We start from the raw sequence: 12,385 nt of genomic DNA, 5'->3' as shown, positions 1-12,385 counted from the left end.
CACTTCTTAGGACCCGTTCCCAGAGGCTGTGAGGGTTAGCCCCGCTCATCAGTCCTTGGTCTATGGCAGGATCCTGTGACAGGGATCCCAACTGCCTGGCTTCAGTGCCATCCAGAATTGTAGCCTCGCCTGCAGCATCCCAGAGACGGACCAGCCAACTAATTATGGATTCATCAGGTCATCAGGTGTAATCCTTCCTTTGGCCACGAAGGTCCTTCAGGGAATAAGACTCAATATTTGCATCTGATCTTGCACCTGCCGCTTTGACTCCTGATTTTATGTCAGGAAGCATTGAGGTTCCTTCTCCTGTATCACCATCATCATCATCATCCACTGCTCGATCAGTTTTTTCCGTGTGTTTCCCACTTCTAGTACTGGTAGCAACAGCCATGGGTTTAGATGCTGGCTTAGGCTCACTATCTGGTCTGGCTGCTGGCTTTGAGCCTGGGCTGTCATCTACAGCTTGAGTGACTGGGATACATGATTTATCTCCCTGCCCCCCTGCCTCTGTCGGCTGCCTGACAGTATCTAACAAAGTGCGATAAGCATAGGCCAGGGCCCAGCTTATTGCAATGAGCCTTTTCTCCTTAGAATCGTCATGGCACTTCTCTTTTAGGTATTTCCCCACCTCTGCTGCGTTCTGAATTTGTTCCCGTGGAAAATCCCAGTCTACAGGATCAGAAAATTCTTTCAGGGTTTGGCCTATATTTTCCCATTCTCCACACCACTCAGGATGTTTCACGCCTGCATCTGCTTCTGGGTCAGGGGTCTCACCAGCTCCTCTGGATATCTCAGCCCTCATTCTAGAGAAGCTGAAGACCATATAGAGGAAGCTTACAGATTAAATACCAGAAAGATGGTCTCTTTAACATTCAGGGGAAACTGAACATTCTCAAAAAGTGACATAACAGATCCAAAGGAGAAGAAGGGAAGTAAAGGCTGGAAAGCCTTATTCTCAGCTCTTCTTCTAACAGACTGAGTGTAATTACTACTAAATTTCTAAAACGTACTACTGGAATTGGGATGCAGGGTAGGATGAAGAAACCATAAACCATACATATCGTAAACAGACTCCAGTATCTTTGTAAAAGCCCTATAAATCATTATCACCAAGGCCAGCACAACATCTATTCTAATCCGTACACCTCTACTGTAAAAATTACATGCTTTGGACAATAATCTTAGTGACCAGAAAGGTATTGAAACCTCAAAAAGATCTAGAGCCCAGAGCCACACAAAGGTTTTCACAACCAGAGACATCAGGGGTCCAAGCAGCATGGCGACTAACTGCTGTAACAACAACAAACACACAATTAATAGGGCTTTTTTCCACCTTTTCCAGCCGCGCATTGGGTGTCAATTCATGTATTTGTCCAGGTTCAGAGCAACTTTGGGGAAGAATCCCCCAAAGGAGCTCCAGTGGGAAAAGCAGATCCAATCAGCCCCTCCCCCCAACTGGTCCGGGAGGGAAAAAATACCTCCTTGGAGAAAGGTGGAAAAAACCTGTTTATTAAACTATAAATCCAAAACAATATCAAAACAATGAGACTCCTTTCCACTCTAAAAGAGATGACAAACTGAGAAAACCCCGGGTTGTAGCTCAGCTCACTCAGTCTCTGATCAGTCCCTCCGGTGCTGGAATTGTCGCAGGCCAGGCCCAGCCCAGTGGGCCACAGATGCCGCTGCCGGTGCTCTCCTGGGTTTTCAGTCCATAGCAGTTTCAAGAGGTCCAAAGAAAAAGGAAAAAAAACAGTCCAGGGAATTTCTTTGCCTCAGCTAGCTAAAAACTAACTAAAAAGCAAAAGAAGACCTTTCTGCCCCGCTGTCTGTCCGCAGACAACACAGTCAGGAGCAGAAATGTGGAGGAGTGAGTGCAGTGTCTGAAAACAAACTGCGCGCTTCTTCTCTCCCCCCCTTCACTCTCTGGAACACTCTTAAAGGTACAAAACTTATTATTATTCAACATAAACAGAATGAGACGATTGGGGATAAAAGCATCACATAGTCAACCCAGGACAGACACAAAGATACAATTGTATGGACTTTGAGATCATTTGTCCATTCCAAATGGCTTTCCCTTCAGTCACAAGAGGCTTCCATCTCTTCCAAAAATTGCCTGCTGAAACTCTTCTGCTCCCTTCCAAATCAGTTCGCTACTCCAGCATAACCCTTGAAGCATGGACAGATGACTCTTCAACTAATTATAGTTGAAAAGAAGGGTATTTATTGCACTGCTGGACACATGTGAACTAGTTTCCAAAGACACGTGCAAGGAGTTGCAGACTCCTGCTCTATATTTCTACAGAAAAGGTTTTACATTAGGTTTCTAAGAACCCATAATACATAATTATTACCTCCTGCTTCACATTTTTATCAGCTGAATATCCTATACAGCTGCGCAATTGTATTCCCTTAACTGGGTTGATGGGATTTTGAAATGAGGGAGTGGTTGTATGGGAGGAAGAAAGCAGCCTTCCTCATGGTGAACTCTTCTCTCATGGCCAGTTGGCATGACCTTTTGACCTGCTCATTGTCCAAGGCTCTCCTAACTGTTCAATTATTCTTAAGGCAAGGTATTTCTATGGTCTCTGCTTCTTCACAATTGCTTCCTCTATCCCTGTCACTCCTAGCTTTATGTTCCTAATATATTTGGTACTCTTTAACTAAGGGACGTGATTTCTGCTAGCTGTATTACTAACTTAACTTCTTAAGTCATTTTAAAATCTTAACTAAAATATGCAGTCTTCTACTATCCCAATTCTATTCCCAGCTGGCCCCTCGACTCATCCTCACTTTTCAATTATCCTAATTACATTTTCAGCTATCCCCTTGACTCACCTCAGGCACATCCCCGACTGCCTCTCTCCCAGCAGCTCAGAGCTGCATTGCACAGCGCTTGCTGTGCGCCAGAGAGCACAAAGCAGGCTGGCCTGGTGGGCCTGAATATTTCTGCCAAACACTCTGCATCTCACACCTTTGCTCTGGCTCAGTGCAGAACTGCAGGGTTGCAGGCGCTTCCTCCCAGAGCTGCGTGAGGCACTGGCTCCTGCAGATGGGCCCTGCCAAGCTGTCCCTGCCTCATGCTGGCCTCATTTCCCCTGGCACAAGTGCCGGGCCGGAAGGAGCTGCCCTGTGCTCCAGCCTGCCGAGCAGCCCGGCTCCCTGCCCCGGTGCCCAGAGTGCTGCACACACTGCTGGCCTTTGCCAGGAGTTGCAGGGCAGCTGGCAGAAGAGGAGGAATCCTCAGCCAGCCCAGCGGCCCGCGGCTGCCCTTGGCCTTTCTCTGCTCCTGGGCACACTCCAGACGGCCATGGCCTCCAGGCTGGGCTGTGCCCAGCACGGCTGCGCTTCCCCTCGGCAGCAGCCAGCTGCCACCTGGGCTCTGAGGGCGGAGGATTCGCCCGCTCCCAGCAAGAGGCACCCAGGGCCCGGCTGCTGCCTCTTGCAGCTCCAAGGGCCTCCTTCCAGCCTGCCTCTGCCGGGGCTCAGGCTGCTCCAGCCTCTGCCGGGGCTCTGCTGGGGCTCCAGCCCGGGCAAGGCCGGGCCCGCTCTCACCTCACAGGCGCTGACAGCTCTGCACCACAGGAGACCTTCCCGAGCACCCTCTCTGATCTTTCTGCTTTCTCACTTGAGCAAGGCTTTCCTCCAGCCAAAGAGATTATTGCATTTAGGGATCCAAATCCAATTGGCAGGAGCCCCAATGCTCTCCAGTCACAGCTGAAGGCCTGCATCTGCACAGGGTGTTTGGGCTGCCTCATTCTTCTTTTGGTTTTGCTTTCAAATGCCATTGCCCTTTCTGCCTCAACTATAAGTACCAAAGCTGGCCAAAAACAGACCAGTGGGCCATATTCCAAAGGCAGTGTGGTCTGGAGAGGATGAATGAAGAACATCCTTCCCCACTTTCACACCATGCCAAAGACACTGTGTCACTTTCCACCTTTAAGAAACAACAGACAATTCAGAAGGAATTTTTGAGCTTATTTGCAGAGTGAGAAGGAAGGTAATCTTCAAGGTGAGGTGTGGTTTCAGAAACTTTATTCATTTCCAATCCTACTCTGCAGTCCTATTAGACAATCCTACTCTAACCCTAACCCTAATCCTATCCCGAATCCTAATCCTAATCCTAATCCTAAATCTAATCCTAATTCTAATCCTAATCCTAGTCCTAACCTACAATCCTACTCTAAACTGGTTGAGGAATAAATGGTCCTGATGTGATTGTCACGTTCTTGTCTCCCTCCTCTTCTTCACTGAAACAATCAGCGGCACCAGGCTGGACGCAGGCTCAGCAAATGTTACAAATGGATGCTGCCCAAAGGGAAAAAAAACAAATCAACAAAAAACAATGGACCATGACTTTCCAAGCTCAGTGCTTCACAGGATTCCTCTGGCTCCTAGAAGGATACAGGAAGAGGAACAATGGGACCATCTACACCTCAAACTTTATGTGCAGGACTTTGCCATCACAGGCAAACCTGACCCAGAATCCCACTCATCCATTTATCCAGGTGTCTTCATCTTGCTGAGATTTTTGCCCTGCCAGTACTCTAGAAATGGTGCTTTCTTTGTCCTTGGAGTTTCTACTTTTCAGGAAACTCCAAAGCCTCAGACTGGTTCCTCTCTTTGAAAGACAGGCACTGTGCTGATTTCCACAGGGAGACAGAGCGGTGTCTACCGTTCCATGCCCTGCCCCTCGTGTGCTGGATGGCACCTTCCTTCCTAGCAGGGCCAGCCCAGTGGCACTGGGCCCTGCAGTTCCCTCTCTGCCACACAACCTGGCAGTAACCCTGGCACAGTTCCCGTCTGCTTGAGCGTGCCAGGCAGCAGATGGGGCTGGGACAAGTCCCTCCCAGCTGTCCCTGTTTGCATGGCAGAAACCTCTGAGGGTGGGCTGGGGGGCACCAACCAGGGCCCCTCAGAGGCTCACAGTGAGCCCCCCACAGCCCCTCCTGCCCACAGCCAAATCTCTGACCCCTAGGCTGGGACTGGCTTCCTTGGGTTCCTCCACCACCATTTCATGTCTCTGAACCCTGCATTGCTCTACTTCAATTCTTTTGCCATTAGATAAAACTGAACACCCCACCAAATTACAAAAGAGGGTGACAGAAACAGCTAGAGGACCTCTCTGACTCAGGAAATGCAGAGGGAGCTGGAGTTATTCAGTTTTGTCAAGAACAGGCCCCAGGGAGACTTTATTGCCACTTTCCAAGACTTCAGAGTGGCTTTGAAGAAAGTGGGCGACATCTTTTTTAACAGGGCCAGATACAATAGGATGGGGGTGAATATTTTTAAACACAAATAGGATCTAATCAGACCTTGTTTACTCCGAGCATGGTGTGACCCTGGCACAGCTTGCCCCAAGAGCTTGTAGGAGCCCCATCCCTGCAACCATTCCAGCTCCGGTGGCAAAGGGCTCTGAGCAACCTGATCTCTTTAAAGATGTCCTTGCTTATTGCAGGACACTTGCACCAGAGGACCTTTACAGGGCCCTGCCACCCAGCCCAGACTAGGATTCCTCACCATTTTCATTTGAAGAGCAGCAAGAATGGAGGTGAGGAGGAAGGGGGCTCATCTGATGCCTTGGGCTTGAGTGGAGGAGGAGCCCATCCCTCAGAACCTGTTTCACCTGCAGCCCCTTCACATTTTACCTGCAGGAGCTCCTTGGCAGACCAGCGCCGTGCCTCGTCTCTCTGCAGGCAGCAGCTCAGGAAGTCACGCAGGCAGGATGAAAATAGGTTGGGCTGCTTCAGCTTTTGTCTTCCTCCTGTGGCTATCAGGAGTTGGGGCTGGGGAAAAAGGAGACACCAGGCTCCACCTGCTTCTTTCCCATCTGTCACTGCTCTCCCAGATCCCATTGATTAAGCTCCACTCTGCAGTGGCAGTTTCTGCCCTGGCAGAGATCCAGAGATGACTTTTCTTTACCAACCAAAACCCCAAACCCCGATGCAGCCACAGCCTCTCCAACATCCCACAGATCTTGCCTTGGCAGCTGATTTCGTTGACTGACCTAGTTAGTGGGAACTACATCAGCACAATCACATTTCCTTCCCTGAGGATTCATACCAACTTGAGAGGCTTTTTGGAAGAAGGACTTTGCTATACTAACTCTACTCTATCCAAGGGTTAGTATATGAAAAGTATCTCTGCAGTGCTTCTTGGTCCCTTAAGCACAGCTGCCATAAAACAAAATGAATCAAGTTTTTTGCTTTGTTCTTGAAAACAATGGGAATTGGAAGGAAAGAAAGGAAATGCACCAGGTATTCCTCAGGTAAGGAAACAAACATTGGGAATCTCATCTTCAACACAGACACATTAAGATGCATGCACAAATGTACTGGCATGAAAACGCCTGCTTGGACATACAGGAGCCACCTGCAGCTCTGTCTCTCAGCAGTCTGAAAATTTCTGCTTTCCTTACATGGAAAAGAAAAACCTTTCATGGTCAAATCAGAAGGAGAGGTTCCATCCCTACGGTCACCCTCTGCTCAATTGGCTACTCAAGTCAATGCATGAATGCTAGGCCCATCCTAGAAAGTGCCAGGAAACAAATGGGAGGTTCTGGCAGGCTCTCCACATCACCAGGCTCTGGCTTGGTGACGGGCAGAATGTAGCTTGGGTTAGGAGAGAAACACGGTCACTGAGTGTTTCAGCAGCACTGCACAAGAAGCAGAAGAGACTCTGTGGCCTTTACACCCTCATGGCCAGGTTTCAAGCATGTTTCCCAGTGAGAAGAAACTGCACAGGGGGTTAAGTTCCTCTCTAAAAACCAGTGCCTTAGCAACTTTCTTGTGTTTGGGCTTCTTTTCTTAATTTCTGGAAATGTAACACCAGTTCTGAGAGGCTTGCCTTGTGGTTTGAGGGGCATCTTCGCAGCCAGATAAGTGGGAACAACTTGAAACCCAAAGCAAATGTTGCCTGAGAAGAGCTGGGGAGTGTTTGCCTGTGGTGAGGCTTGAGCTGTCTGGCAATCCCCTTCCATGATGTGCAGAAACATCCAGCTGCTCCCCAGAACTCAGTCCCTCTGGGCACGCAGGCCTCTGGAAACACCTGACGATTCCAGCCTTTCTCCTGCTCAAGAGCATCTAACCTAAGCTGTGGTAGATAGGGAAAGGCTCTGCGGAAGATCACGCGATGTCACGGAAAGCCAGGACCCTTTGTTCCTCTAAGATAAGAGATTACCCTAGGAATGTGGCTCCACTAACAGTAGGAATGTGGCTCCACTAACAGTAGTGCTAGTAACTTTCCATTCCTTACCCAGTACTTTTCCATTCCTTGCTAACCATAGATAAGAAAGACAAACCCCCTTTTAACGTAGAGACCCCTTAGACTATAAGACCCCACGAGAAGAAGTAATAAACGCCTTTTGACCGTCCATCATATTGATGTCTGCGTGTGTCATTGGCCCGAGCGGCCCTGGAGAGTGGGCTGCTGTGCTGATCCTCAGAACCAGGTCGCCTGCCTTGCTCCAGAAGGCAACACTAAGCTGAGCTCCAGTTTCTTCAGCAAGGCCAAGGATGCTCACTTCCATGCAGCTGACAGTGTCCATGGAGCTCAGCAGGTCTTTCTGATACTCCTCAGGCCAAGGAATTACAGTGTAGATTGGCAAGACATCGGCTGATCATATCCAGTGTGGTTCATGTGGAACCAAGCTCTAACACGCTGACAAGTCAGAGGGAGAGAGCTCATTCTGCTTTTGCAAGACGGTATTTAGAAACATAAGACACCGACTTGGAACTATTCAAACCTCAACTTGCAGAATCCATCTCAAATAGACAAAAAAAACAATGGCAAGAGGCCTTGGAGTCTCCATAAAAATGCCCACCACTGTCATGATAACTCTGTGCTCGTGGCGCTGAAATAGATGGTGACCAAAGAGACTTTGCTATTATCCTCTTTAACCCAAAGGAGAATTTCAAAGCCAGAAATGGCAATGCACTCCCCTTGTGTACAAATAATTGATGCGGCTTTCTGTCCTTTTCCCACATCACCAGAGGTGACAAAGAGGGTTTTATCCTGACTCTCAGCTGAGCTCAGCCACTGGCCATGGTGGGGAGCTGGAGCCCTCCCTGTCATTAGAACTGTGCAGGCCAGGGATGGCCCTGCTCCTGTGGTAAAGAAACACAGCACCGGTGTCAACTGCCCATGTTGGATCCCAGCCCAGGCACCTGCCTACAAGCTCATCAACTTGTTAAAGTACCCAGAAACAGCCAAGGGTTTGGCAACTGCAGTCGGAGAAAAAAACATCCTAAACTTATCGAGGCCACCCACACACATGACTGAACGATGTACAGATGACTTGAAAGCCTGAAAGTTTTGAAGATCCACAGGATTTGGAAAAGATGCTACAGAATGGAAGAGAAGAGCTGTGTTTAAAAAATGAAAAAGCAAGCAGAACTGCTTGGGCATTGCTTTGGTAGTAGGTTTTTTTCTCTTTTTCTTTTTTGTTTACTTTTCTTTTTCCTTTTTTTCTTATGTTTTCTATAAAATTTAAACTGGAAAGGTCTAACCTCCATTGCTCAGGATGTTTATCACATGTCTACCCTCTCCACTGAAAAATTGTTGTCCTTCAGAAACAGAGTTCCAACATTGTTCGAAAAACAAGTGAGAAATGTCAGGCATGGCTGGAGGCCAAAATGGCAGGTTTCTGAACTGGTTAGGTTTCTGAACTGCCACTTCCCTTTCTGATACAACCAAAGCTACAGCAGATGCTGATGTGCTGCGGGGGCATCTTCAGAAGGAGACCTTGGTGGAAGTGGTGCCAGCAGATGGCAATGGGATTTTGTCCAATGGCACACAGAACACGGGACAGCTGAGAAAGACAGTGGGATCAGTGAGTATTTGCACCTTACCAAGACAGGAGTTGCATTCCAGGAAGGAACTTCTTGTTCCACCATTTCGATGCCCACGATTCCCAAAGACCATATGTCCACTTTGGGGCCACATGGTTGACCTGTCACCACTTCAGGCGCCAGCCAGCCAGCAGCGCTGGCCACGGAGCTCCGTCTGCCCTGCTCAGGGCTGAGCTGAGCAAAGAGGCCAAAGTCAGCTGTGGAGAAAACAACAAACCATGAAAGCCAGCTCCAATTAGGAAACCAAGCAACTGAATTCCCCACTCTCAGGCTAACAATGTGCTGTTGGATCTCCTGGAGAACTGTCCATGCTCGATTTCCTTGGGGCTTTCCAAAAAATCCCAGGTTTCTTAACGCTGCTCACAGCAGTGGACTTCATTCCCCTGAAGCTTTAGATTGTAGCTCCCTCTGTCTGGAAGGGACACACACAGAGCAAGGCCACTCTTGACTGCTTGTGGTTCCTTCTACCTCTGTGCACGTTGCAACTGTGCCCTCAGCTCGCAGCAGGGGTCCCTGCACTGCCACCAGCACCATTTCTGGGGAGCTGGCAGTCACTCCAAGCAGCCCCACACCCACATCCCTGGAACGCCTGCACCTGACCAAGAATATACTGACCCAGCTTGACAGAACCGTCAGTTATGAGAAGGATGTTTCTGCTCTTCACATCTTGGTGGATGACGTGGTTTGAATGAAGAAATTGCAGTCCTTGCAGGCACTGAGAGAGAAAACAGAAAGAGGAGGTCAAAAATGAGTGATGTGATTTCATCCCACAAGAAAGGAAACAAAGAATCGAAAAAATTCCCTCTCCAGGGGAATGGGGAGTAAGGGCAGAACAGTAATGGCCACTGAGAGGAAGAGCTTGCTGCTCCAACACTTGCAGAGCAGGACCTTTCTGAGGAAAGGCACGTCAGCCTTTGAAAGAGCAGCAGCACCTGCTGTTGTAGGCTGTCCCCTGCCAACCAGCCAGGATGACTCCTTCTGCAGTAGACGTGCTTTTTCCTTGCAGAGGACAAAGGAGGGGTTTGGAAAGGAAAAGTCCCTCCCTTTGGTCTTTAGTGGATCACTTTTGGGTGGGAGGCTGCATGACAAAGATTTTCTTGCTGGCCTCAGCACAGGCTTGGATGTATCACACCAGTCACTTTGTGGAAGCAAAGAGCATTTTGGCTGCACTTCTATCCTTTTCAGCTGAGTACTGTGAGAAATGAGTCTTTTTTCTTTGCTGATCATTTCAAATCCTGCCACCAGCACCTTTGCTTTCACAGGCAAGGAATGCAGTGAAGACAGACTCCAGGCAAACATTTAGAGAGGCAAGGTGGAGAACAGCAAATACAAATACAAGAGACAGAGCGAGAATACAACAGCAGGAGATAAGAGTACTGGCACTGAGTACAGGGAGTGCAGGGGCACTGGCAGGCCTTTCACTTGAGATGCTTTTACTTGCCCATAGAATAGCAGCAACACAGAAACAAAGCTTGGCACAGGAAATCACTCCAGCTCTGAGGCCCTGTTTCCCAGACAATGCTGCCCAAGCCCTTGGAAACACAGATGGGATTGCTGACCTCCCTACTGATGGCTGCCATCTCATCTTCCGACAGGTAGGTCTGGCTGATGACATTGCTCAGAGTGCCTCCATCCATGTACTCCATAACCAGGGACAGTTCCTCACCCACAAGATAGCTGAAAGAAGGAAACAAGGGCGTGGAGATGAATATACATGGCTAGGTTGCTGTTTGGAAAAGACGGGTTGACTCTTCTTTTCAGATCCCTTTGAGACAAAGACAAAATAAAGGAAGAGACATCCACTCTTGGCTGTGCATTGTTTGCCATCTGTGCAGTCTCAAAGAGAAAGGCGCAGCTGCGAAAAAGGAGATGTCTTAGATGGGCAGCAAGCAAAATGTGCAGCTTAGAAACAGCCCAGATAAAAAGCCTGTCATGCATGGTGTTTCTGGAAAAAAGCACTTAGTCTTCCTGGCATGCATAGCAATGGAAAACAGTGGCAACAATCCAAGGGAAAACCTTGTTAGTTTACCTGGATGTAAGAAGACACTTGAAAAAAATCAAGCTCGAAACCAAAGTGGTGGCTGTGAATATAGAGATCATTGATTTAGTAAGACACAACTCATCCGGGTTTTTGAACAATTTTCAAATGCCATGTGCCAGCAAAGACTCATGCAAACAAAATGCAATCTCTTCCCATCCACTGGAGATGAAAAGAGCAATCATAATTAGCCAATAATTACAGCTCTATTTTCTGCCAGTGACCAAAGTGGGATTTTACCTTGCATGTTTGCAATATGTGAACAAATATTCATAGGACAAAAGCACAACACACCTGTCTAAACAGTTGACCAGGTTGGGATTCCTGTTCACCTTCATGACCAGGAGTTCATTGACTTTTAGTTCCTTCATCTTCAGTCCTTGAACATGTATTTTCTTGATGGCCACCTAAAATGACATTGATAATCAGTAACTTGAGAGGTTGGTGGCACGAGACAACAAGGCATGTGGAGCAAGTTATTTTGCAATGACACAGCTGAGCTGTGCCAAACTGCCTTGTGATTAGGCAGTGCTGTAATCAGGAGCTGACATTCCAACAGCCCATTTCTCTGCTCCCTTGGGAGCCAGTTACAGGACACATGGGGCCACTGACATTTTGCCTTGACCACTTGGTAACAGCAGTGGTCACCCACAAACCTCTGACCACACTCTCTGCTGTGTCATTTGGGATTCAGAAGAAGTAATCCTTGCCTTAATACTCTGTGGATACATCTTGTGATATCGGCAGGGCTTAGGGCTTTCAGGGACGCCTTGCTGATCTCTCCCTATGTGCAGTTCCCAAGTGCAGAACTGCAGGTGGCTAAGGATCTGCCAGTAACTTTGAGATGGATTTGCTGGCAGCCAGAAATGAGAATTCAGGACTCTGAAGCTGTAGCCCCAAAGAACAGTGAGGTGCTCGAAGGCACCACCTTTGTTTTAGCAATGGAGAGCGAGTGAGCGCGTCCTTCTCTGAAAGGAACCGCTGCCCTCCGTGCCTTCCTTCCGGCAGCTGAGGAGGACAAAGTCCCAAATGTGTTCTGTGGGCTGGCACCAGTCTGTGCTTCTTGTGCCTTTTCAGTACAGCTCTGCCCAAAGCTCCAGCCACAGCTCACACCAGAGGGGAAAGCCCTCGAGTGCAGCAGAGTCTGCAGGGGCTGTTGACATTTACCTCTCCTCCTGTGGCAGTGTCGAGTGCTTTACAAACATCTCCAAAAGTCCTAGAACCAAAACAGAAGCAGAGAAAGGAGAAGCCATTTAGATCTTGCAGTGAAAGCCAGCGCAAACAGGAGATCTGTGCTGGAAATGCCTAAGACCTGCAGGATACTGGAAGCATGGAGATGTCTCTGACAGTGCCTTCTGAGCACACTTAGAAATTCTGATCAGCACTGACAATCTAAGCCCAGTGCCTGAACACACTTGCAGCTTGTCTGACTTTATACTTGATACCTATTCCACACGCAAAACACCTGATGCATAGTTTTGTACAATTAACATTGCTT

General features: G+C 48.4%; 1 protein-coding gene across 1 annotated transcript; it reads right to left on the bottom strand.

The window, feature by feature from the left end:
• Positions 1-3,615: 3,615 nt before the first annotated feature.
• Positions 3,616-12,098, bottom strand: LOC134420517 (serine/threonine-protein kinase PAK 3-like). The gene is made up of 7 exons (XM_063160674.1): positions 12,055-12,098; positions 11,182-11,294; positions 10,409-10,526; positions 9,465-9,564; positions 8,850-9,046; positions 5,649-5,786; positions 3,616-4,308 (listed from the first exon to the last, which is right to left on the bottom strand). Exons 2-7 carry the CDS (start codon positions 11,256-11,258, stop codon positions 4,222-4,224), a joined length of 717 nt encoding a protein of 238 aa, XP_063016744.1. The 5' UTR covers positions 11,259-11,294; positions 12,055-12,098; the 3' UTR covers positions 3,616-4,221.
• Positions 12,099-12,385: the final 287 nt, after the last annotated feature.

The sequence above is a fragment of the Melospiza melodia genome, chromosome 7, assembly GCF_035770615.1.
Source record: "Melospiza melodia melodia isolate bMelMel2 chromosome 7, bMelMel2.pri, whole genome shotgun sequence".
NCBI classification, from domain to species: domain Eukaryota; kingdom Metazoa; phylum Chordata; class Aves; order Passeriformes; family Passerellidae; genus Melospiza; species Melospiza melodia.
Note: the sequence above shows the minus strand (reverse complement) of the source record. Positions and strands in the feature narration are given on the sequence as shown.

What these genes read in the sequence shown, in the direction of transcription:
- LOC134420517 (XM_063160674.1), bottom strand. Translation starts at nt 11,258, where the DNA reads ATGAAGGAACTAAAAGTCAATGAACTCCTGGTCATGAAGGTGAACAGG. An exon ending in TGACGGTTCTGTCAAGCTGG is followed by an intron (nt 9,047 to 9,464) that starts GTCAGTATATTC and finishes TTTTCTCCACAG; the next exon opens with CTGACTTTGGCCTCTTTGCT. An exon ending in CTGCCAAGGAGCTCCTGCAG is followed by an intron (nt 4,309 to 5,648) that starts GTAAAATGTGAA and finishes CCCTTTGGGCAG; the next exon opens with CATCCATTTGTAACATTTGC.